The following is a 27186-nucleotide window of genomic DNA, read 5'->3' on the forward strand; positions in this document are numbered from 1 at the left end:
TTGACATTTTAATATTGTTCTTACATCTGTTCTGAAAAAAAAAATCCACATGCTTGTTATCAGATGTTCTCTGAAACTACATCTTCAATTGACCTCAAAATTTGCAGTCAGTAGGGTATACATGTATTACTTCTTATAGAACAACGTGGTGCAGCTACCTTCCAAGAATTTTCGTAGAGAAAAGAAATTGCAATGCCGTAAAAATCGCTTGCTAGCTCCGTAAATCTCAGTGAAATCCTATAATAAAATGTCTGCTCCTAGATTGAAATACAAATCTGTGTTACAAACTGCTGCTGAAAAATGTACATTGTATGAAAATAATCGATAAACGTGTTTTAAAGTTACACAGGATCAATTAAATCCAAAGCATGCACTGCTCGTGAACTGTGATCGAAACGTCAATTACCTACAATGACAAAAGAAATACATTGTGTGTATTCCGTCGCTATACATGTTGTCTGTCCAATGTCCCCACCTAAAAAGAAATAAAAATACTAAGTTTTCGCTAATATAAAGCCTCGTCACGTGACGCCACAACCTGGCGCGAGACAAAGACGCGTGCGGACCATGAAATAGAATATAAACTTTCCAAACTAAATATAGAAACTTAACCAAACACTCTAATATGGACCCTTTAAAGAAAGAAAGAAACAAACAAACAAACAAACAAACAAACAACCAACCAAACAAACAAACAAACACATATATCAATCAATCATGTTTCAGAAGGGGGATAGACCGTTTACAATTGCTTTTTAAAGCAATTGATTTATATTTATTATTCTTTTTGTTCCGCCAAACTTTGACAAAATTTCCCTCTGTAACCGTAAGCCATGTCGCTTTCAGGTTCACACTTTGTATCGGTGTCATAAATACCTATCCGGAACTAACCCTGTGAGCCAAAAAATTTTGTCGGTTCAGAGTAATCCCCCCGAAACCAAAAAACCTTGTTATCATTCAAACACCGTAACCGTAATAGGTAGAAAAAAACCGAAGGGTGAAATTTGTTCAGGATCAGACCCCGGTTCTTCGTTAGATTTGGATCGAAAAGATTCAACGACTCATTGGTAGAGTTATGCCCCTATGAAAATTAACCGGTGTCGGTTGGCCACCAAAACTCAAAAACCGTAAGTCGTAGACACCTAGGATCTTCAGAAATGATCATCAATTCATGTAACTTTAAAAAATACCTCAAGGTCAAATTTGTATGTTGACCTTGACCTTTGACCTTACACCTTGTTATGGGATAATCTCAGAAACCATTATACTTACAGAAGTTTTGAATAGTGGAAAATGTTTGGGTCAATAAGGCGCAACTTTGTTACATTTTGACCGAAGAGATTTGACCTTTCTGTAAGGGGCATAACCCCTGATTTAGGTTTCTGAAAAGACAAAATCAGCTTTTACTATATAACCATAGGTCCAGATAACGAATTATGTGTTTTTGACCTCATTTAGAGGAGTTTCAGTGTGTTTTAAAGCTTTTTAAGGTTGACCTTGACCTTTGACCTAACCACTTTTCATTGGATATCTCAAAAACCGTAAGTCGTAGCCACCAAGGGTCTCCACCAATGATCATCAATTTATGTGACTTTGAAAATGCCTCAAGGTCAAATTTGTATGTTAACCTTGACCTAACACCTTGTTATGGGATAATCTCAGAAACCGTTATACTTACAGAAGTTTTGAATAGTGAGAAATGTTTGGGTAATTAAGGCGCAACTTTGTTACATTTAGACCGAATAGATTTGACCTTTCTGTAAGGGGCATAACCCCTGTTTTAGGTTTCTGAAAAGACAAAATCAGCTTTTACTATTAAACCAAAGGTCCTACATAAATGGAGTCTTCAGCAATGACATTGGGGACTAATGACCCTGACAAAGGTCACAAGGTCAAGGTCATGTCCTAGATAATGAATTATGTGTTTTTGACCTATTTATATGGTTTTAGGCGTGTTTTAAAGCTTTTTATGTTTGACCTTGATCTTGGACCTAACAACTTTTCATGGGATATCTAAAAACCATTATACTTACAGAAATCTTAAATAGTGAATAAAGTTTGTGACATTAAGGCGCAACTTTGTTATAGTTTGACTGAAGAGTTTTGACCGATACGTAAGGGCATAACCCCCATTAACGGTTTCTGGAAAGACAATATTAGTTTTAACTCTTGAACCAAAGGTCCTATACCCAATGGGTCTTTTGCAATGAGATCGTAGTCCAATGACCTTGAAAAATGTCATAAGATCAAAAGTCAAGGTCATGCTCCAAATAGCTGATTATGTGTTTTTTCCCATATTTTAAGGATTTTATGTGTGTTTTAGAGCTTTTCAATGCATTCTACGCCTATTGAAACTTATATTTTACATTACGAAAAGGAAAGACCTTTCAATTGTTCGAGAAAAATTGACATTTAAATTATTATTTTTTTTCCGCCAAACTTTGACAAAATTTCCCTCCATAACCGTAAGCCATGTCGCTTTCAGGTTAACACTTTGTATCGATGTCATAAATACCTATCTGGAACTCACCCTGTGAGTCGTAAAATTTTGTCGGTCCGGAGTTATCTCTCCGAAACCTAAAACCTTGTTATCATTCAAACACCGTAACTGTAATAGGTAGAAAAAAACCGAAGGGTAAAATTTGTTCAGGATCAGATCCTGGTTCTTCGTTACATTTGGATCGAAAAGATTCAACGACTCATTGGTAGGGTTATGCCCCTATGAAAATTAAACGGTGTCGGTTGGCCACCAAAACTCAAAAACCATAAGTTGTAGACACCTAGGAACTTCACCAATGATCATCAATTCACGTAACTTTGAAAAAAACCTCAAGGTCAAATTTGTATGTTGACCTTGACCTTTGACCTTACACCTTGTTGTGGGATAATCTCAGAAACCATTATACTTACAGAAGTTTGAATAGTGGAAAATGTTTGGGTCAATAAGGCGCAACTTTGTTACTTTTTGACCGAAGAGATTAGCCCTTTCTGTAAGGGGCATAACCCCTGTATTAGCTTTCTGAAAAGACAAAATCAGCTTTTACTATATAACCAAAGGTCCTAGACCCATGGGGTCTTCAGCAATGACATTTGGGACCAATGACCTTGACAAAGGTCACAAGGTCAAAGGTCAAGGTCATGTCCCAGATAACGAATTATGTGTTTTTGACCTTATTTAAAGTATTTTCAGTGTGTTTTAAAGCTTTTTAAGGTTGACCTTGACCTTTGACCTAACCACTTTTTATTAGCTCACCTGGCCCGAAGGGCCAAGTGAGCTTTTCTCATCACTTGGCGTCCGTCGTCCGTCGTCCGGCGTCGTCCGTCGTCGGCGTTAACTTTTTACATTTTGAACTTCTTCTAGAGAACCACTGAATGGAATGAAACCAAACATGGCATGAATGTTCCTTATGAGGTGCTGACCAAGTGTTGTTACTTTGTAGCCGATCCATCATCCAAGATGGCCGCCAGCGGGGGACTTAGTTTAACATAGGACCCTATGGGAAATGCATACAAATGACTTCTTTTAGAGAACCACTGAATGGAATGAAACCAAACATGGCTTGAATGTTCCTTATGAGTTGCTCACCAAATGTTGTTACTTTGTAGCCGATCCATCATCCAAGATGGCCGCCAGCAGGGGACTTAGTTTAACATAGGACCCTATGGGAAATGCATACAAATGACTTCTTTTAGAGAACCACTGAATGGAATAAAACCAAACATGGCATTAATGTTCCTTATGAGGTGCTGACCATGTGTTGTTACTTTGTAGCCGATCCATCATCCAAGATGGCCGACAGCGGGGGACTTAGTTTAACATAGGACCCTATGGGAAATACATACAAATGTCTTCTTTTAGAGAACCACTGAATGGAATGAAACCAAACATGGCATGAATGTTCCTTATGAGGTGCTGACAAAGTGTTGTTACTTTGTAGCCGATCCATCATCCAAGATGGCCGCCAGCGGGGGACTTAGTTTAACATAGAACCCTATGGGAAATACATAAAAATGTCTTCTTTTAGAGAACCACTGAATGGAATGGAACCAAACATGGCATGAATGTTTCTTATGAGATGCTGACCAAGTGTTGTTACTTTGCAGTCTGTCCATCATCCAAGATGGCCGCCAGCGGGGGACTTAGTTTAACATAGGACCCTATGGGAAATACATACAAATGTCTTCTTTTAGAGAACCACTAAATGGAATGAAACCAAACATGGCATGAATGTTCCTTATGAGGTGCTGACCAAGTGTTGTTACTTTGCAGTCGGTCCATCATCCAAGATGGCCGACAGCAGGGGACTTAGTTTAACAAAGGACCTATGGGAAATACATACAAATGTCTTCTTTTAGAGAACCACTGAATGGAATGAAACCAAACATGGCATGAATCTTCCTTATGAGATGCTGACCAAGTGTTGTTACTTTGTAGCCGATCCATCATCCAAGATGGCCGCCAGCGGGGGACTTAGTTTTACATAGGACCCTTTGGGAAATACATAAAAATGTCTTCTTTTAGAGAACCAATAAATGGAATGGAACCAAACATGGCATGAATGTTCCTTATGAGATGTTGACCAAGTGTTGTTACTTTGCAGCCGATCCATCATCCAAGATGGCCGACAGCGGGGGACTTAGTTTAACATAGGACCCTATGGGAAATACATACAATTGTCTTCTTTTAGAGAACCACTGAATGGAATTGAACCAAACATGGCATGAATGTTCCTTATGAGTTGCTGACCAAGTGTTGTTACTTTGCAGTCGATCCATCATCCAAGATGGCCGCTAGGGGGGGGGGGGGCTTAGTTTAACATAGGACCCTTTGGGAAATACATACAAATGTCTTCTTTTAGAGTACCACTGAATGGAATGAAACCAAACATGGCATGAATGTTCCTTATGAAGTGCTGACCAAGTGTTGCTACTTTGTTGCCGATTTACTGTTCAAGATGGCCACCAGGATATTTTATTAAATAACGGGACCAATATTAATCAAAATTTGGCCTCAATCATTATTTGGGTATCTGTTATGATTTTTATCTATCTTTACATGATTTCTAAAACCAAAGTAGAGTCAGGTGAGCGACACAGGCTCTTGAGAGCCTCTAGTTGGATAACTCAAAAACGATTATACTTACAGAAATCGTCAATAGTGAAAAATGTTTGGGTCATAGAGGCAAAACTTTTTTACATTATGACCAAAGAGATTTGACCTATCCGTAAGGGGCATAACCCCAATTGACTGTTTCTGAAAAGACTAAATTAGCTTTTACTCTTGAACCAAAGGTCCTAGACCCATGGGGTCTTTTGTAATGACATCCTGGACCAATGACCTTGACAAAGATCATAAGGTCAAAGTAAAGGTCATGTCCCAAATAGCGAATTTTGTGTTTTTTGTCATATTTTAAGGGTTTTAAGTGTGTTAAAGAGCTTTTCAATGCATTCTACACCTATTGAAACATATATTTTACATTATGAAAAGGAAAGACCTCTCAATTGTTCAAGAACAATTGACATTTTAATTAAGGTCTTTCCTTTTCCAAAAGGGAAAGACCTTACTGTATTTCTTCTGATTATTATTATTATTATTAAGGTCTTTCCTTTTCCAAAAGGGAAAGACCTTACTGTATTTCTTCTTCTGATTATTATTATTATTATTCTTTTTGTTCCGCCAAACTTTGACAAAATTTCCCTCCGTAACCGTAAGCCATGTCGCTTTCAGGTTCACACTTTGTATCGGTGTCACAAATACCTAACCGGAACTCACCCTGTGAGTCGAAAAATTTTGTCGGTCCGGAGTTATCCCTCCGAAACCTAAAAACCTTGTTATCATTCAAACACCGTAACTGTAATAGGTAGAAAAAAAGCAAAGGGTGAAATTTGTTCAGGACCAGACCCCAGTTCTTCGCTACATTTGGATCGAAAAGATTCAGCGACTCATTGGTAGGGTTATGCCCCTTTGAAAATTAACTGGTGTCGGTTGGCCACCAAAACTCAGAAACGGTAAGTCGTAGCAACCTAGGATCTTTCACCAATGATCATCAATTCATGTGACTTTGAAAATGCCTCAAGGTCAAATTTGTATGTTGACCTTGACCTTTGACCTTACACCTTGTTATGGGATAATCTCAGAAACCATCATACTTACAGAAGTTTTGAATAGTGGAAAATGTTTGGGTCATTAAGGCGCAACTTTGTTACATTTCGACCGAAGAGATTTGACCTTTCTGTAAGGGGCATAACCCCTGTTTTAGGTTTCTGAAAAGACAAAATCAGCTTTTACTATATAACCAAAGGTCCTAGACCCATGGGGTCGTCAACATTTACATTTGGGACCAATGACCTTGACAGATTTGACCTATCTGTAAGGGGCATAACCCCTGTTAACTGTTTTAGAAAAGACAAAATAAGCTTAAACTCATGAACTAAAGGTCCTAGACCAATGGGGTCTTTTTTTGTGACATCGTGGACCAATGACCTTGACAAAGGTCATCAGGTCAAAAGTCAAGGTCATGTCCAAAATTTGGAATTATGTGTTTTTGACCATATTTTAAGGGTTTTGTGTGTGTTTTAGAGCTTTTCAATGCATTATACGTTTATTTAAACATACATTTTACGTAATGAAAAGGAAAGACCTCTCAATTGTTCAAGAACAATTGACATTTTAATTTCCTTTTTTTTTTTTCTTTAAAATTTTCCATTTTAAGTTGGTTATTTCTGATTTATATATAAGCAAATAATAATGATATGGTTTGATTTCATCAAAAATTGAAATATTGGGGTTCTTTGATATGCTGAATCTAACCGTGTATTTAGATTCTTGGTCCCGTTTTCAAATTGGTCTACATTAAGGTCCAAAGGGTCCCAAATTAAATTTATTTTGATTTTAACAAAAATTGAATACTTGGGGTTCTTTGATATGCTGAATCTATTATATGTATTTAGATTTTTGATTATGGGCCTAGTTTTCAAGTTGGTCCAAATCGAGGTCCAAAATTACACTTTGTTTGATTTCAACAAAAATTGAATATATGGGGTTCTTTGATATGCTGAATCTATCCATGTATTTAGATTTTTTATTTGTGGGCCCCGCTTATATTGGGGTTCTTTGATATGCTAAATCTAACCATGTGTTCAGATTTTTATTTTTGGGCCCTGTTTTTTAAATTTGTCTACATTAAGGTCCAAAGGGTCCAAAATTAAACTTAGTTTGATTTTAGCAAAAATTGAATTCTTGGGGTTCTTTGATATGCTGAATCTAAACATGTGATTAGATTTTTGATTATGGGCCCAGTTTTCAAGTTGATCCAAATTGGGGTCCAAAATTTAACTTTGTTTCATTTTAACAAAAATTGAATATATGGGGTTATTTGATATGCTGAATCTAACCATGTATTTTGATTTTTGGGCCCCCGTTATCAAATTGGTCCACATTGAGGTCAAAAGGGTCCAAAATTAAACTTTTTTTGATTTCATCAAAAATTGAATTCTTTGGATTCTTTGATATGCTGAATCTAACCATGTATTTAGATTTTGGATATTGGACCATAATAGGTAAATTAAAATTTTTTTGAGTTCTTAGACCACATTCATTCTGTGTCAGAAACCTATGCTGTGTCAAATATTTAATTACAATCCAAATTCAGAGCTGTATCAAGCTTGAATGTTCCATACTTGCCCCAACTGTTCAGGGTTCGACCTCTGCGGTCCTATCAAGCTGCGCCCAGCGGAGCATTTTATATAATTTTGTAACAGTTTTTTTCACAAATTCCATATATTTGGATGAAAGATGAATAGTTATGACCTTTGCTTAATATAGAAGTAAGTTTGCTTATATTTGTGCATTTTAACGATTAAGTTTGCTATATATTTTGCAGTTGAAGGCAAAATGTAAAAATGCTGTACAGTTTGTTGATTTCAACATAATTTATTTTTCTTTTTTACAGAGGCTGTGAATTGTTTACTTAAGGCCATAGAAATATTTACAGATATGGTAAGCAATGGCATGTATCTATAAAATGCTATAATCAAAGTTTTTCTTGTTCCCAAAGGTGAGACCTTATTGTGTTTCTCATCTTTATTAGACCCCTGCTTTAAAAAAGTGGGCTATACTGTTTTACCTCTGTCTGTCCGTCCGTCCATCCATCCGTCCGTCGGTCCATCCAGCCGTCCCATGAATATTTTCGTCGAATCTTTCTCAGGAACTACACTACAAGGATTTCTGAAATTTGGTTTCAGGGTTTATATAAGTCAGCCATACCGTATGATGTGTTTTCAGATTCATCACTCAACAACTTCCTGTTTACCGTCAAGTATTTGGGCGGGGGTATCATCAGTGAGCAGTAGCTTGCACAGAATGCAAGATAGGGATTATAATCCAGCACCGGCAGCGTAAACTATTTGAATTTTAGTCCCCTACCGACGAAGTCGAAGGGGACTTTAGGTTTGCACCCCGTCCGTCTGGCTGTCTGTCTGTCGGTCTGTCCATCCGTCAGTCGGTCAAATCAGTTTTCCACACTTTTTTTTCTTCATGCTTGAAGATATTGATTTGATATTTGGTGTATTGTTTTATCATGACAAATTACAGATCAAGATCGAAATTTGTTCCAGTCTGATGATTTTGTGCAGAGTTATGGTCCTTGGACTTAGAAAATTCACTTAGATAATCAGTTTTCAACACTTTTTTTCGTCATGCTTGAAGATATTGACTTGATATTTATTATATAGTTTACACCATGACAAGTTATAGATCAAGTTAGAATTTTGTTCCAATACAATGAATTTTTAACCGGTAGGGGACTATGTATTGCCATGCAATACTCACAGAATGCTTGTTTTCTTCTTTTTATACGACCGCAAAAATTTTGCGGTCGTATATTGGTATGACGTTGGCGTCATGGTCGTTGTCGTCCGAGGACACATTAGTTTTCGAACTATACCTTTAGTTTAAGTGAATGGATCTCTATGAAATTTTTACCATGAGGTTCAATACCACAAAAGGAAGGTTGGGATTGATTTCGGGGGTTATGGTACCAACAGTTAAGGAATAAGGGGCCAAAAAGGGGCCAAAAATAAGCATTTTTGTAACTTCCAGACAATAACTTGTGTGTAAGTGTATGGATCTCTCTGACATTGTACCACAAGGTTCCATATCATAAAGGGAAGGCTGGAATTGATTTAGGGGGTAATTGCCTCAAAATTTTAGGATTAAGGGGCCAAAAAAGGGGCAAAATACAAGCATTTTTCTAGTTTCATGACAATATAAACTTGTGTGTAAGTGTATGGATATTTCTGAAATTGTACTACAAGGTTCCATATCACAAAGGGAAAGCTGGAATTGAGTTTGGGGGTAATTGCCCGAAACGTTTAGGAATTGGGGGCCAAAAAGGGGCCAAAAATAAGCATTTTCTAGTTTCCAGACAATAACTTGTGTTCAAGTTTATGGATCTCTCTGAAATTGTACTGCAAGGTTCTATACCACAACGGGAAGGCTGGGATTGATGATGGGGGTAATTGCCTCAATATTTTAGGAATTAAGGGCCAAAAAGGGGTAAAAAACAAGCATTTTTCTAGTTTCAGGACAATAACTTGTGTGTAAATGTATGGATCTTTCTGAAATTGTACTACAAGGTTCCATATCACAAAGGGAAAGCTGGGTTTGAGTTTGGGGGTAATTGCCTTAAACGTTTAGGAATTTGGGGCCAAAAAGTGGAAAAAAACCACATTTTTCTAGTTTCCATACAATAACTTGTGTTCAAGTGTATGGATCTCTCTGAAATTGTACTGCAAGGTACCATACCACAAAGGGAAGGCTGGGATTGAGTTTGGGGGTGACGAATCATAAGGGGGTTCAAAAAATTTTGGGGGGGGGGATTTTTTTTTTTTTTCCTTTTTTTTTTCTTTAAAAAATTTTCCATTTTAAGTTGGTTATTTCTGATTTATATTTAAAAGCAAATAATAATGATATGGTAGGAGATACACACCATACAGGATGTGTAAATTATTATATAATAAGTATTGTGCAATAGCAAGAAATTTTCAATTGCACAGTATTGCACAATAGCAAGAAATCTTCAATTGCACAGTATTGCGCAATAGCAAGAAATCTTCAATTGCACAGTATTGCGCAATAGCAAGAAATATCCAATAGCACAATATTGCGCAATAGCAAGAAATTGTCAATTGTACAGTATTGCGCAATAGCAAGAAATATTCTTGTGCAAAAGAAGATACTTCGTATAAATTGCTTATTTCTTGACCAATTTCAATGGGGTTTTATTCTTGAATTCTTTGGGTTCTTTAATATGCTGAATCTAACCACGTATTAAGTTTTTGGAATTTGGTCCCCGTTTTTAAATTGGTCCACATTGAGGTCCAAAGGGTCCAAAATTAAACTTTGTTTGATTTCATCAAAAATTGAATTATTGGGGTTCTTTGATATGCCGAATCTAACCGTGTATTTAGATTCTTAATTTTTGGTTCCAATTTCAAATTGGTCTACATTAAGGTCCAAAGGGTCCAAAATTAAACTTAGTTTGATTTTAACAAAAATTGAATTCTTAGGGTTCTTTGATATGTTGAATCTAAACATGTATTTAGATTTTTTTCGCCCGTGAATTTTTGACGGGATGTATTATGGTATACAATGTCCGGTGTCCATCCGTCCTTTGTCCGTCTGTCTGTCTGGTGTAAACATGTCGCACCGTAACTTGAGAATGACTTATCGAAATTTCATGAAACTTAACATAGTTTTTTCTTATGATGGTCAAACGATCTGTATACTTTTTGGTGAAAATAAGATTAAAACTTTTTGATTTACGGGACTTAGTAACTAAAACAGGTGTGTGTTTTTTATACGACCACAAAAAAACTTTTGTGGTCGTATATTGGTATGACGTTGGCGTAGTCGTCGTCGTTGTCGTCGTCCGGCGTCGTCCAAAGACACATTGGTTTTCGCACTCTAACTTTAGTTTAAGTGAATGGATCTCTATGAAATTTTACCACAAGGTTCAATACCACAAAAGGAAGGTTGGGATTGATTTTGGGGGTTATGGTACCAACAGTAAAGCAAAAAGGGGCCAAAAATAAGCATTTTTGTAACTTCCAGACATTACTTGTGTGTTAGTGTATGGATCTCTCTGACATTGTACCACAAGGTTCCATATCACAAAAGGAATGCTGGGATTGATTTTGGGGGTAATTGCCTCAAAATTTTAGGAATTAGGGGCCAAAAAAGGGGGGCAAAAAACAAGCATTTTTCTAGTTTCATGACAATAACTTGTGTGTAAGTGTATACATCTTTCTGAAATTGTACTACAAGGTTCCATATCACAAAGGGAAAGCTGGAATTGAGTTTGGGGGTAATTGCCGAAACGTTTAGGAATTGGGAGCCAAAAAGGGGCCAAAAATAAGCATTTTTCTAGTTTCCAGACAATAACTTGTGTTCAAGTGTATAGATCTCTCTGAAATTGTACTGCAAGGTACCATACCACAAAGGGAAGGCTGGGATTGATGATGGGGGTAATTGCCTCAATATTTTAGGAATTAGGGGCCAAAAAGGGGCAAAAAACAAGCATTTTTCTAGTTTCAGGACAATATAAACTTGTGTGTAAGTGTATGGATCTTTCTGAAATTGTGCTACAAGGTTCCATATCACAAAGGGAAAGCTGGGTTTGAGTTTGGGGGTAATTGCCCTAAACGTTTAGGAATAAGGGGCCAAAAAACACATTTTTCTATTTTCCAGACAATAATGTGTTCAAGTGTATGGATCTCTCTGAAATTGTACTGCAAGGTACCATACCACAAAGGGAAGGCTGGGATTGAGTTTGGGGGTGATGAATCATAAGGGGGTTCAAAAAATTTTGGGGGGGGATTTTTTTTTCCTTTTTTTTCTTTTTTTCCTATTTTTTTTTCTTTTAAAATTTTCCATTTTAAGTTGGTTATTTCTGATTTATATTCAAAAGCAAATAATAATGATATGGTAGGAGATACACACCAAACAGGATGTGTAAATTATTATATAATAAGTATTGTGCAATAGCAAGATTTTCAATTGCACAGTATTGCACAATAGCAAGAAATCTTCTATTGCACAGTATAAATTATTGCGCAATAGCAAGAAATCTTCAATTGCACAGTATTGCCCAATAGCAAGAAATATCCAATAGCACAATATTGCGCAATAGCAAGAAATTGTCAATTGTACGGTATTGCTCAATAGCAAGAAATATTTAATTGCACAGTATTGTGCAAAAGAAGATACTTCGTATAAATTGCTTATTTCTTGACCAATTTCAATGGGGTTTTATTCTTAAATTCTTTGGGTTCTTTAATATGCTGAATCTAACCGTGTATTTAGTTTTTGGATTTTGGGCCCCGTTTTTAAATTGGTCCACATTGAGGTCAAAAGGGTCCAAAATTAAACTTTGTTTGATTTCATCAAAAATTGAATTATTGGGGTTCTTTGATATGCTGAATCTAACCATGTATTTAGATTTTGGATATTGGACCATAATAGGTGAATGTCCAATTTAAACTTTTTAAGTTCTTAGACCACATTCATTCTGTGTCAGAAACCTATGCTGTGTCAAATATTTAATCACAATCCAAATGCAAAGCTGTATCAAGCTTGAATGTTATGTCCATACTTGCCCCAACTGTTCAGGGTTCGACCTCTGCGGTCGTATCAAGCTGCGCCCTGCGGAGCATTTTATTTTCACATGTCCCGCCGTATCTCAAAAACAATTTATGATTATTGCTTAAAACTTTACACACTTCTTAGTTATATTAATATTAAGATCTGTATACTTTTTAGTGATGATTCAAAATTTTATTTTAGAGATATTGAGTATTTTGTTAAAAAAGGGGGAGGGGTTTTTCACATGTCGCGCCGTATCTCAAAAACAGTTTATGATTATTGCTTAAAACTTTACACACTTCTTAGTTATATTAACCTCAAGATCTGTATACTTTTTGATGATGATTCAAAATTTTATTTAAATTGAGTTATTGAGTATTTTGTAAAAAAAGGGGGAGGGGTTTTTCACATGTCGCGCCGTATCTCAAAAAATGATTTATGATTATTGCTTAAAATTTTACACACTTCTTAGTTATATTAATTTAAAGATCTGTATACTTTTTGGTTTTGATTCAAAATTTTAATTTTGAGATATTGACTTTTTTTTTTTTTTAAAAAGGGGGGTTTTCACATGTCGCGCTGTATTTCAAAAACGATTTATGATAATTGCTTAAAATTTTACACACTTTTTAGTTATATTAATCTTAAGATCTGTATACTTTTTGGTTTTGATTCAAAATTTTATTTTAGAGATATTGAGTTTTTTGTTAAAAAAAAAGGGGGGTTTTCGCATGTCACGCCGTTTGTCAGAAACTATTTATGCCTATTGCATAAAAATTCACACACAAGACGACAGGTGTATCATGCGCTCATGGCGCAGCTGTTTATTGATTATGGGCCCAGTTTTTAAGTTGGTCCAAATCAGGGTCCAAAATTAAACTTTGTTTGATTTCAACAAAAATTGAATATATGGGGTTCTTTGATATGCTGAATCTAACCATGTATTTAGATTTTTGATTTTTGGGCCCCGTTATCAACTTTGTCCACATTGAGGTCAAAAGGGTCCAAAATTAAACTTTGTTTGATTTCATCAGAAATTGAATTCTTGGGGTTCTTTGATATGCTGAATCTAACCATGTATTTAGATTTTGGATATTGGACCATAATAGGTGAATGTCCAATTTAAAATTTTTAAGTTCTTAGACCACATTCATTCTATGTCAGAAACCTATGCTGTGTCAAATATTTAATCACAATCCAAATTCAGAGCTGTATCAAGCTTGAATGTTGTGTCCATACTTGCCCCAACTGTTCAGGGTTCGACCTCTGCTGTCATATCAAGCTGTGCCCTGCAGAGCATTTTATTTTTACTTGTTTATGTTAAAAATTTCCTCAGTTGGCCAGGATGCAGACTAAGGATCCCTATTTACAATTAAACCAACTGCCCGGGAAGCAGGAGGCTAAAAAAAGTCCACTTTGTTCTTTAAAATAAAACAAATTCACTATTTATTACATGAAAAATTAATATAATAATAATAATAAATATTCTATTATATGACAATCAATAAAAAAAACCAGGTTTCTAGGTAGTAATACTAAATGATATAACATAAGCAAGTGCACCGCTGAGCAATGGACTACCTAATACAAATTAATGAGTACATAAAAGGCAGACCACTTAACAACGTGACTGTTCTCTCCTTTATGGTTAGTTATATATATATAATTAATAATTCTCTTATGATTGTGGCCTGTTATCTATTTCTTGCATGAAGAGATATTTCTCGTATTACACTGCATGGAGTGTGATACAAAAACTGCGTTAATTTGATTATCTTATCCAGCATCATGAGACGATATTACAACATTTCCATTGGCTATTTGTTAAGTCAATGATGACTTACAAAGGTTAAGACGATGTACTTTTCAACAATGGCATCGAACATATATGATTTCTTCAAAAATATACAAAACACTCACATTTTTTACTTGAAAATATTCTTTTTGTCAAATTTTATTACATTCTGAAGTGTTCAAAAAGTTTTAAAATGTTCGATGTTAAAGTTCGACGCCGAAACAGGACATATGACATCATACTAGTATGTGCAAAAGACTAGATCAAAGATTTGCTGTATTTTAATTTAACACAATGAGAGTATTGCACATAAGAGAAATAGGTTTAACAACTCTTGAGAATTGGATATCGCTTGATATCAACTCTCGTTATTTAATTTAAATAGTAATAACAAACTGGTTGAAGGCTTGTTTATTATTATATTGAAATTAAATAGATGGAGTTGATATCAGCTGGTTGATATTAATCGATATCCAATTCTCACTCAATATGAAACCTACGAATGTGTTTAATTTTTCTTTGTCTATTGTATTATTAGATATATAGCTGGGTACAGATTTCAGATTGTTAATATTGTTTGATTTCCAAAGATTCAAAATATCTGTATGTAGATGGCATTTTTATCCCATCATATTTGATTTTTATGCCCCTACCGTAGCATAGGGGCCATTAAGTTTTACCCTTGTCCGTCCGTACGTCCATCCGTACGTCCCAAAGTTGGTTTCAGTTCTCTAACTTAAGTTTGCCTCAACCAAAATTTATGAAACTTATACACAATGCTTATTACCACAAAACACAGATCAAGTTTGAATTTTGTCGGCGTCGCTTTAACCGTTATGCCCCTTTACAGATGGAAAAATTGCTGAATTTTTTGTTTCCGTTCTCTTTCTTTAGTTTGCCTGAACCAATTGTTATGAAACTTATACACAATACTTATTACCACAAAAAACAGATCAAGTTTGAATTTTGGTGGTGTCACTTTTATCGTTCTAGAGTTATGCCTGTTTACAAATGGAAAAATCGCTGAAATTTTCGTTTCTGTTCTCTAACTTAAGTTTGCCTCAACAAAATGTTATGAAACTTATACACAATACTTATTACCACAAAACTCAGATCAAGTTGAAATTTGGGTAGCGTCACTTTTACCGTTCTTCAGATATGTTCCTTTATAACTTTATATGATATGCAAGCGGGGGCATCATCTGTGTCCAAGGGTCCGGAAACGGTCATATTTGCCAGTCACGACCTAAACTGGAAGCTATTTGTCCTAAACGGCAGATTGGGATTTAGGACAAATTTTATTTTTTTACAGAAATAATTTCGGTCATTTCATTGAGATCGGGTTTACTAATCGCCATTTTACACTTGTTTTTGTTTTGTAATCCCTTTCCTGTAATAAAACTGCCACTCCAGTATAGTATGATAATCCTGAGGGCCCTCCTAATAACTATATTAATGCCTGCAGGAAATATTGGCTTATGATCGCTAATCACTTTTTACCTGTGTTTTAAATTCACACCTGACATTGACCACAAGCTCACAACTAATTTAATCATAAAGAAATTAAAATTCCATGACAAATGCCTTCATTATTTAATTACTTTTAGCACATACTTACAACTTCTCGTCGATTCAAATTGCTTGAATTTGCCCTCTAATTTTCATAGTACATACTTTTTCCGTGTACTAAGTTAATACGCATGAATGACCACAGGGGTAAGATTTCATTGTATCGTAATCAAGATATTAAAACAAAAATTGCCACTGGCTATTTTGAATTAAATGCTGTGTTCCAAATTAAATAACATAGTTTGTAATTAGTTTTTACATTGATTTTTAAATACCTTTAGTTCTAAAAAAAAAAGTGTTTGACGATTGCAAGTTTCTTTCATTTAAATAAAGAGTAACATATATTGCTCTTTATACCTTGATTAGAGAACAACGCCATCTTAAAATTATGATTTATCATCCATGCAATTACTTTGTACACAAAAAAGTGTGTACTATGAAACCTTGTGAAGGGAAATTAAGGTAACTTGATCTATTTCGTCATAAATTGATTGATTTGTTGATTATTGGTTGCTTAATGTCCAGTGGCAAATATTTCATGCATGTTCAGGTAATGTCATGAATTGAAATCCCGTAATAATGTCTGAAGAGAATGTGCCACCTATATACATGTATTTATGTATATACATGTTCTGATACATCTTTTAGTTTTTACTTCGAAAAAAAACATAAACCCTATATCTTTGATCTATTGGTAGTTGCTTTTTAATGACTATCCGCTAGACTATCTATGGGGACATACCAGGGGCAGATCCAGCCTTTTTTAAAAGGGGTTTTCAACTCAGGATAAAGGGGGGGGGGGGGGGTTCCAACCATACGTCCCCATTCAAAAGCATTGATCATCCAAAAAAGGGGGTTTCAAAGTTGGAAACTTTCAACCCCCGGAACCACCTCCCTGGATCCGCCACTGCATACTATCTATATGTTTCAAATTTATTATAGCTTTAGTTTTACTGTGAAATTGAAAAATGTTTTCAAGACATTTAAAGCTTCCACTGCAATTTAATTATTGCCTACTTTTGGTCAATTTATTTTGTCATCTTACCATGTAAAGAAGTACATGTATAGTAAAACACCGCTTTATACCAATAAATATACTTACACCAGCAGCTACCATCTTTTCATTCTGGAGTCGAGGGCCTTTTGAAATCACATATTTTACATTGATACTAGTGAGTAGATTTACAAAACTTCGTTAATGAGCTGCGTTTTACAAACACCTGTGATACAAGTAGTCAGCCAAAATAAACTATCAATAGACCAATTAAAAGATTACTCGAGTTGTAAATATGTGCTAAATTGGATAGTCTATGAAAAGGTATATACTATGAAATTAAGAGCTCGGGGTAAGCCCCTCGCTCTAAATTTCATAGTATATACCTTTCCATAGACTAACCTAGACTTCAGCAAAGACATTTGTCAATTCTGATTTCAATATTAACACTTAATTTAATTTACGTAGAAAAAAGTAATTTTTCACGAGTTACACATTTGCTTTATTAACTGTGTAATACACATGCGTGCATATTGTCTTCAGTAGATGAGACACTTAATCGTAAAATGCAAAATGATTTCATGATAAATTATACGAATGCAGCTATTATCTGTAATATTCAAACACTTTTAAAGGTAATAAATTAAAAAAGTCGGTGATTTCCTGTCAATTTGATAAACAAAACGAATCCCGGAAATGAATCCGGAATTACTCGTACTTTAAGTATTGTCTCAAAACTTCCGGTTTTAATTTCGTCTTCAAAATCGAAAGAAACGTTAGAGATGTCTGAGAAATTTACCATTTTGAGTCATTAAAATAATTTCAATTTTAAACTGTTGCCTTCCCTAAACTGTTCTTGAACGTTTTTAGAAAAATGGTAAGAAAATTCATGAAGTAAATGCGATGAAACAGTCGATACAAGTTAGTTGATGCTATGTGTGATTACGACAATTTGAAAAAAGGGCACCAACTTTAAAGTCATCTCAAAATGACCGAAATTGTGTGAAAAAATTTCCGGATCCTTGTCTGTGTCCCATGGACACATTCCCCATTTATTTGTTTCTTATTTTCCAGAAGGACCATTTCGTCAAAATAAAAATGAGATTTACGATTAAATTTTGGTTCGATTGACCACTTTTATCTCCCAAAAGCATAAAATGTTCTAGTTTTTATACGACCGCAAAAAAATTTTGTGGTCGTATATTGGTATGACGTTGGCGTCGTCGTCGTCGTCGTCGTCCGGCGTCGTCGTCCGAAGACACATTGGTTTTCGCACTCTAACTTTAGTTTAAGTGAATGGATCTTTTTGAAATTTGACCATAAGGTTAAATACCACAAAAGGAAGGTTGGGATTGATTTTGGGGGTTATGGTACCAACAGTTAAGGAATTAGGGGCCAAAAAGGGGCCAAAAATAAGCATTTTCTAGTTTCCAGACAATAACTGTGGAACGGTGTATGGATCTCTCTGAAATTATACTACAAGTTTCCATACCACAAAGGGATGGTTAGGATTTGCTTTTGGGGGGTTATGGCTCAAACCGTTTAGGAATTAGGTGCAAAAAAGTTGGAAAAACAAGGTTGTCCTGGTTAATGGACAAATACTTTAGTACAAAACATAATTTAGAGCAGTGTAAGGGAGATAAATCAAATACATCATTGAAATTATCTCCCTTACACTGCTTTTAAATTATGTATAAAGTAATGGTTAATAAACAATAAAGATAATTTAAAACAGTGTAAGGGAGGTAATCCAAATACAACGTTTTGGTTACTTCCCTTACACTGCTTTTAAATTATGTTTAAAGAAATGCCTATTATAAAGGAAGACCAGTAAAAATATCTGCAAATGTTGCATCTTTTTTTTTTACAAAAAAATCCATATGAAAGATTTGACACTATATTTTTAATTCTATTATAAAATAGATTAAGTTAGCACTATGGTAAATTTAGATGGGTAATTATGGTTGCCAACTCCATTGGAAATTTGAATTGAAATTATGACCATATCTTGAGGGAAAGAATTTTTTTGGGGAAAAAAGGGGGGGGGGGATAAAAAGAAATTGTGGGGGGTCAATTTTTTCTCATTTCAGATTTCAGAAATTAAAAAGAATTATTCTTCAAATATTATTTTTTTTTCAAATTTCAAATATTGAAAAATTTCAAGAAGAAATCTTTAATTGCACAGTATGGCGCATTAGATTTGTAAAATCTTTGATCACATTTATTTATTTGTTATGCCGAATCTAACAGTGTATTTAGATTTTTAATTTTGGGTCCAGTTTTCAAATTGGTCTACATTAAGGTCCAAAGGGTCCAAAATTAAACTTTGTTTGATTTTAGCAAAAATTGAATATATGAGGTTCTTTGATATGCTGAATCTAAACATGTATTTAGATTTTTGATTTTTGGCCCAGTTTTCAAGTTGGTCCAAATTGGGGTCCAAAATTAAACTTTGTTTGATTTCAACAAAAAATGAATATATGGTTTTCTTTGATATGCTGAATCTAACCATGTATTTAGATTTTTTATTTGTGGACCCCGTTATCAAATTGGTTCATATTGAGGTCAAAAGGGTCCAAAATTAAACTTTGTTTGATTTCATCTAAAATTGAATTATTGGGGTTCTTTGATATTCCAAATCTAACCGTGTATTTAGATTTTTAATTTTGGGTCCTGTTTTTTAAATTGGTCTACATTAAGGTCCAAAGGGTCCAAAATTAAACTTAGTTTGATTTTAACAAAAATTGAATTCTTGGGGTTCTTTGATATGCTGAATCTAAACATGTGTTTAGATTTTTGATTATGGGCCCAGTTTTCAAGTTGGTCCAAGATAGGGTCCAGTATTTAAACTTTGTTTGATTTCAACAAAAATTGAATACATGGGGTTCTTTGAAATGCTGAATCTAAACATGTATTTAGATTTTTGATTATGGGCCCAGTTTTCAAGTTGGTCCAAATCGGGGTCCAATATTAAACTTTTTTGTTTGATTTCAACAAAAATTGAATATATGAGGTTCTTTGATATGCTGAATCTAACCATGTATTTAGATTTTTTATATGTAGGCCCCGCTATCAAATTGGTTCATATTGAGGTCAAAAGGGTCCAAAATTAAACTTTGTTTGATTTCATCAAAAATTGAATTATTGGGGTTCTTTGATATGCCAAATCTAACTGTGTTTTTAGATTTTTAATTTGGGTCCCGTTTTTTAAATTGGTCTTCATTGAGGTTCAAAGGGTCCAAAATTAAACTGAGTTTGATTTTAACAAAAATTGAATTCTTGGGGTTCTTTGATATGCTGAATCTAAACATGTGTTTAGATTTTTGATTATGGGCCCAGTTTTCAAGTTGGTCCAAGTTGGGGTCCAAAATTAAACTTTGTTTGATTTCAACAAAAATTGAATATATGGGGTTCTTTGATATGCTGAATCTAACCATGAATTTAGATTTTTTATTTGTGGGCCCCGCTATCAAATTGGTTCATATTGAGGTCAAAAGGGTCCAAAATTAAACTTTGTTTGATTTCATCAAAAATTGAATTATTGGGGTTCTTTGATATTCCAAATCTAACCGTGTATTTAGATTTTTAATTTTAAGTCCCGTTTTTTAAATTGGTCTACATTAAGGTCCAAAGGGTCCAAAATTAAACTTAGTTTGATTTTAGCAAAAATTGAATTCTTGGGGTTCTTTGATATGCTGAATCTAAACATGTGTTTAGATTTTTGATTATGGGCCCAGTTTTCAAGTTTGTCCAAGTTGGGGTCCAAAATTAAACTTTGTTTGATTTTAACAAAAATTGAATATATGGGGTTCTTTGATATGCTGAATCTAACCATGTATTTTGATTTTGGACATTGGACCATAATAGATAAATTAAAAAAATTCAAGTTCTTAGACCACATTCTTTCTGTGTCAGAAACCTATGCTGTGTCAAATATTTAATAACAATCCAAATTCAGAGCTGTATCAAGCTTGAATGTTGTGTCCATACTTGCCCCAACTGTTCAGGGTTCGACCTCTGCGGTCGTATCAAGCTGCGCCCCAGCGAAGCATTTTATTCATAATTTAATTGAAAATATCTGTTGATGATTATTTTGGTTGTACTGCAAGTGAAAAATAAATATTGCAAATTTTCAGTTTTATTTACCATTGTGCAAAGATGACATTTTACTTTTGACAATCTCTTTTTTTGAAGCCTACTTTCCTTATATATAATATTGTGAATGCATTTCCATTGAAATTCTTTTATCTAATTGCCAATGTTAGTTTTTTCAGATTGCCCCATACTTGTTTCCAATTAAAATCGTACCCAAAACTTTCTTGCCATTTATTTTGACATTTAGGAACTATAACTTAATTAATTATGTCTCAAATATGTTTGAGTTTCAATTTATAGGTTTTGTTTTTTAGCTCACCTGTATGGAAGGCCAAGTGAGCTTTTCTCATCACTTGGCGTCCTTGGTCCATCATCTGTCGTCCATCGCAGTGTTCTCCCCAGGAATTTTGGATAGCATCACATTTGGCGTAAAAAAAAATTGTATTTATTTTTTAATGTCATTTGTTGCGTCGCGGCGATGCTCTCTTTCTTTTAAGTTATGTTGATTTTTTTCAATTCATAACTGAGAATACAATTAAAGTATAACTGTTCTTTTAGTTTATTTCTTTAATACTCATTTATAGTTACAGAATTATATTTTTCTTGTTAGAAACTAATTACCAACTAAAAATCTAGTACAAAAGAGAACTTCTTTTATATCAAAAAGGAAAAGAAAGTATCATATAGTAATACCATTTCAATTAAAAACTATTCTGTTTATCATGTTTATGAAATTCATTATTTCCTGTGACTCAATGTATCAGTCCCAGTTGTTTCAAACAGATATATGTTTTTAACTTTGTTAAACTACTTTAATCAGTAAATTAATTAAAACAATGCGTTTACTTAGAAATAAATATATTTTGCAAGGAGATCTAACAAATAGTCTGTAAATTCATGTGGAATGAGTAGCTTTCCCTATTGGGATCATTATTATTCTGTCAGCTGTGCCGTTTCTGCGTCTGTAGTTATTAACGTTAAAATGCGGATTATGATCATAGCTGGTCCGCTTCCAATCCGTAATTAGTACAAAAATATCAATGGCGGTCGAAGAAAAATTTACGAAAATAAACAATGTTTGAGAAGCCAATTGGATGAATATATCACGATTTTACTGGCCCAAGACCACAATTAATGATCCCGCTTTTCGTTGTCCACGAATATAGTTCCTTTTAATTAGAGTGTATTTTTTCTTATTTTTTTTTCTTTCCCTTCCTCACTCATTTCTTAGTTTTTTGTGGGTGGAAATAAAAGAAGAGAGGTGAAATAAACTTTTGGATGTTGTATTTTAACTGATTTTGATATGGAAAGAGTGATAAGGCCAGGTGCAAAAAGGTGATATTTACAGTTTTCGGAACATCTCTTGACTTGTCCATAGGGGTATGGATGTGTATTGGCTAAATTTGTAAGAGTCATTGGTTCAATCTTTCTGAATTTTGGATATATTTTTGGACTAGTACTATACATTACACACACAAAAGATTTGACAAAAATGCAAGGTGCAATTTTTTTAATGAAACAAAACGTTATAAAGAACTAATAGGGGAATTTAATTGTGGTCTGTGGCCTAAGAGGTGAATTCAGGAAATATTGAATTTGTACTTTGACAACTTCCCTGAATGATCGATTGGTATTAATTTGTCAAACTACATGAGAATAAATGATTTCCACTTTTATTTGATAGAAATTTTGTAAAAAAGTGACATTTCAGCCTACATGCCCAAAATTGAACTTTTTCAGTTGTTTCAATATTTTTACAAAAGTAGCATGCTTACTTTCTCTCTGACAGATTTTTCTGGTTTTCTATTTGTGTTTGTGGTATCTAATGTAGATGTTTAACTCATTTTTGAACACTGAACACAAAAAAAGTAGATAAAATCAGAATAAGAGTGCAAAATGTGCTGCTTTAATAGTCTTAGTCTAACGGTCAGTATGAAGCAAGTGAAAAATGAGGTTCTATGCACATACAAGTTGAATTCCTTTTAGCAGATTTCACTGAATCTGTATCAAAAGCACTTATTACTGGTTGTTTGACCTTGTTTGTTTCACAGACTACCTTTATTTTCTTTTGTTTGATAGCTAGTGGTTAAAATATTGGCCTTTTGAGGCTGAAATTTCATGCCGGTTTTAAAAAGTAAAGTAAATAACTTTGCATCAAATCATACTGTCTACATATATAGTTGAAAGTGACAGTCATGTTACATCCAGGCTCCATGTTTTATCATATCTAAACAAAGATTTGAGCAAAAAGAAGCATATCTCTATCTACCATATCATTTATATGCTTTTTAATATGCAAATGTGAGGAACGACCTAAATTGACAACCTGTTTTTTTAAGCTTGACATTGCTGAAGACAATTTTATTCACATGTGTTATGCTATTTGAAACTTATATTTCCATTAAAAATACATTTATAACATGTAAAAGGTTTTTTTATAACTTAACAACTTCAGAAAATTGTGGTAAGTGAAAAATATTACATTTTATATAAGGCCTCACTTCATTTGATAACCTCTATTTTTTGGCACAGGCTCATATAAAATTTACTGCTTGCCATTTTTGATAAGTCTGAAACATGAAGTATGCTATCTGTTGCTTTTAATAGGTGATAACTTATACATAGAAACATTAAAAAATGTAAGTTTTGGTATATTTTGGTTTTTAGAAGCCCAAATTTGATAGTTGAAATTGTTCTAATTCAACGCCACAATTCAGCACCCGAAGTTCAGATATAAAAAATGCCACATTTTTTATAATTGGTATCATATGGCTTTGTAAACTGTTTTATAATACACTAAGCTTAAATCATGCCAAGTTTTATTAGAATTGGTCAAGTTTTAGACCCCTAATAGGCCCAAGACCACAATTAATGATCCCGCTTTTCGTTGTCCACGAATATAGTTCCTTTTAATTAGAGTGTATTTTTTCTTATTTTTTTTTCTTTCCCTTCCTCACTCATTTCTTAGTTTTTTGTGGGTGGAAATAAAAGAAGAGAGGTGAAATAAACTTTTGGATGTTGTATTTTAACTGATTTTGATATGGAAAGAGTGATTAGGCCAGGTGCAAAAAGGTGATATTTACAGTTTTCGGAACATCTCTTGACTTGTCCATAGGGGTATGGATGTGTATTGGCTAAATTTGTAAGAGTCATTGGTTCAATCTTTCTGAATTTTGGATATATTTTTGGACTAGTACTATACATTACACACACAAAAGATTTGACAAAAATGCAAGGTGCAATTTTTTTAATGAAACAAAACGTTATAAAGAACTAATAGGGGAATTTAATTGTGGTCTGTGGCCTACTGTAATAAATAGATGAAACATTACCTAAAAGCAATTTTCATCACGTTCTAATGAAGTATAGAACTTATTTTGCCCAGAATCGAAATGTTTTATGTACGCTCTCAAGTACCGGAATGGAAAGAAAACACTTCTTTGCCAAGTTGTTAGTTTGAAATAACAAACGACCAGCCTGTTAAGTTCGCTCGTTTTTTTTGGGTTTTTTTTCTTCCCTTAGGAGACGAATTTGCCTTGATTCAAACGTAGATTTCGAATTGTTTACCATTTTCTCGATGTCAAAATTTTGCAATTGGGCCACGTGTTATCAGTCATGTCATAAGTGTCAGCTTGGGGTATTTGTATCCAAACAGTTATCACCCAAAGGGCAATTAACACCTATTTAATCAATCTTAATTGCCTCTTATGTCCGATTTGAAGGGATTACAATTAAAGGTGATATAATTTTTATGATCACAAGCGGCAATTCGATGAAAGTTCGAAGTTTAGGACATCGATATTGCGGCAAGAAAAAATAGCGTCCTCAAAATAATTATAGCGTCGCGGAAATTATTATAGCGTCACGGTAAAAAATTATAGCATCACGGGACAGCGACGCTCAAACGGCCTGGGGAGATCACTGCATCGTTGTCGTTAACTTTTACAAAAATCTTCTCCTCTGAAACTATTGGGCCAAATTTAACCACAATCATCATTTGGGTATCTAGTGGAGAAATGTGTCCGATGACCCAACTTGTCAACCAACATGGCCCACATTGCTAAAAATAGAACATAGTGGTAAAATGCAAGTTTTTTCTATTATCTTGAAACCATTATGAATAGAGAAAATCTGAAAGTAGCAAAAATGTTCAAAATGTTGTGATCTACCTGCTGTCCATTTACATCAAAACTGTCAGACAACTTCTTATAGGAGTTATTGCCCTTATTTGTCAAATTTTACAATTTTTTATTGAGCCTGCGACTTTTGCAGAAAGCGAGACAAAGGGATAGTGATCCTGTGGCGGTGGTGATGGCGGCATTGACTAACTAAATTTTTGTGGTCCTATATTGGTATGACGTTGGCGTTGTTGTCGTTGTCCGGCGTCGTCCTTGTCGTCCCAAGACACATTAGTTTTCGCACTCTAACTTTAGTTTAAGTGAATGGATCTCAATGAAATTTTACCATAAGGTTCAGTACCACAAAAAGAAGGTGGGGATTGTTTTTGGGGGTTATGGTACCCACAGTTAAGGAATTAGGGGCCAAAAGGGAATGCTGGGATAAATTTTGGGGATAATTGCCTCCAAATTTTAGGAATTAGGGGCCAAAAAGGGGCAAAAAACAAGCATTTTTCTAGTTTCATGACAATAACTTGTGTGTAAGTGTATGGATCTCTCTGACATTGTATCACAAGGTTCCATATCACAAAGGAAAAGCTGGAATTGAGTTTGGGGGTAATTGCCTAAAAAGTTTAGGAATAAGGGGCCAAAAGAACCATTTTTCTAGTTTCCAGACAATAACGTGTGTTCAAATATATGGATCTCTCTGAAATTATACTGCAAGGAACCATATCACAAAGGGAAGGCTGGGATTGATTTTGGGGGTAATTCCCTCAAAATTTTAGTAATTAGGGGCCATAAAAGGGCAAAAAACCAAGCATTTTTCTAGTTTCCGGACAATAACTTGTGTGTAAGTGTATGGATCTTTATGAAATTGTACTGCAAGGTTCCATATCGCAAAGGGAAAGCTGGGTTTGAGTTTGGGGGTAATTGCCCTAAACGTTTAGGAATTTGGGACCAAAAAGGGCCAAAAAACAAGCATTTTCTAGTTTCCATACAATAACTTGTGTTTAAGTGTATGGATCTCTCTGAAATTGTACTGCAAGGTACCATACCACAAAGGGAAAGCTGGGATTGAGTTTTGGGGTGATGAATCATTAGGGGGTTCAAAAAATTGGGGGGGGGGGGGGGGGGGTCATTTTTTTTCTTTAAAATTTATCATTTTAAATTGGTTATTTCTGATTTATATATAAAAGCAAATAATAATGATATGGTTTGAAGAGGTAAATTAAAAAAATTTAAGTTCTTAGACCACTTTCATTCTGTGTGAGAAACCTATGCTGTGTCAAATATTTAATTACAATCCAAATTCAGTGCTGTATCAAGCTTGAATGTTGTGTCCATACTTGCCCCAACTGTTCAGGGTTTGACCTCTGCGGTCGTATCAAGCTGCGCCCCAGCGGAGCATTTTATTCTAATACTGCATGCAATATAGGTCAACTATATTTGGTGTATAGAAATATTTTACTATGTACATGTCAGTCTGGCAGGTTTTATTTAACCATAACCTCTCTTTCATGGTTCATTGCTCAATGTTCAGTTTTTGTGTTTTGGTCTGTTTTCCTTAAAATATAAGTAATAGGTCAACTATATTTGTTGTATGGAATGATTGTAAGGTGTATAAGTCTGTCTGGCAGGTATCATTTAACCTTGACCTCATTTTCATGGTTCATTGGTCAATATAAAGTTTTCATGGTTTGGTCTGTATCTTGTATACTATTAGCAATAGGTCAACTATATTCAGTGTATGGAATGATTGTAAGGTGAACATGTCTGTCTAGGCTTGGTTTATCTGACCTTGACCTTTTTTTTTTTGGATCATGTTAATTTTATGTGATACTTGTAGTAAAACTTGATATTTAGGACTATCAACATAAAATCAATGGTCAGTAAAGCCAGTCAGTAGAGACATTTCAGCATGTGCATTTTTTTTTAATGTTTGCCTATTATTTTGAAAACTATAGTAGATAAA

At 34.4% G+C, this 27186-nt stretch overlaps 1 protein-coding gene and 1 long non-coding RNA gene across 3 annotated transcripts in view; both read left to right on the forward strand.

The window, feature by feature from the left end:
- LOC127698983 (alpha-soluble NSF attachment protein-like) overlaps nucleotides 1-27186 on the forward strand; it is a 211242-nt gene that overhangs the window by 76097 nt on the left and 107959 nt on the right. For both annotated transcript variants that reach the window (XM_052202774.1, XM_052202775.1), the window contains exon 4: nucleotides 7953-7999. In XM_052202774.1, coding sequence (XP_052058734.1) covers nucleotides 7953-7999 — 47 coding nt within the window. The remainder of the gene's footprint in view (nucleotides 1-7952; nucleotides 8000-27186) is intronic.
- On the forward strand, nucleotides 8006-26164 carry LOC127699008 (uncharacterized). The gene is made up of 2 exons (XR_007980993.1): nucleotides 8006-9636; nucleotides 25790-26164. It is a non-coding gene; the product is annotated as an uncharacterized LOC127699008 (long non-coding RNA).

The sequence above is a fragment of the Mytilus californianus genome, unplaced genomic scaffold, assembly GCF_021869535.1.
Source record: "Mytilus californianus isolate M0D057914Y unplaced genomic scaffold, xbMytCali1.0.p SCAF_4, whole genome shotgun sequence".
NCBI lineage: Eukaryota > Metazoa > Mollusca > Bivalvia > Mytilida > Mytilidae > Mytilus > Mytilus californianus.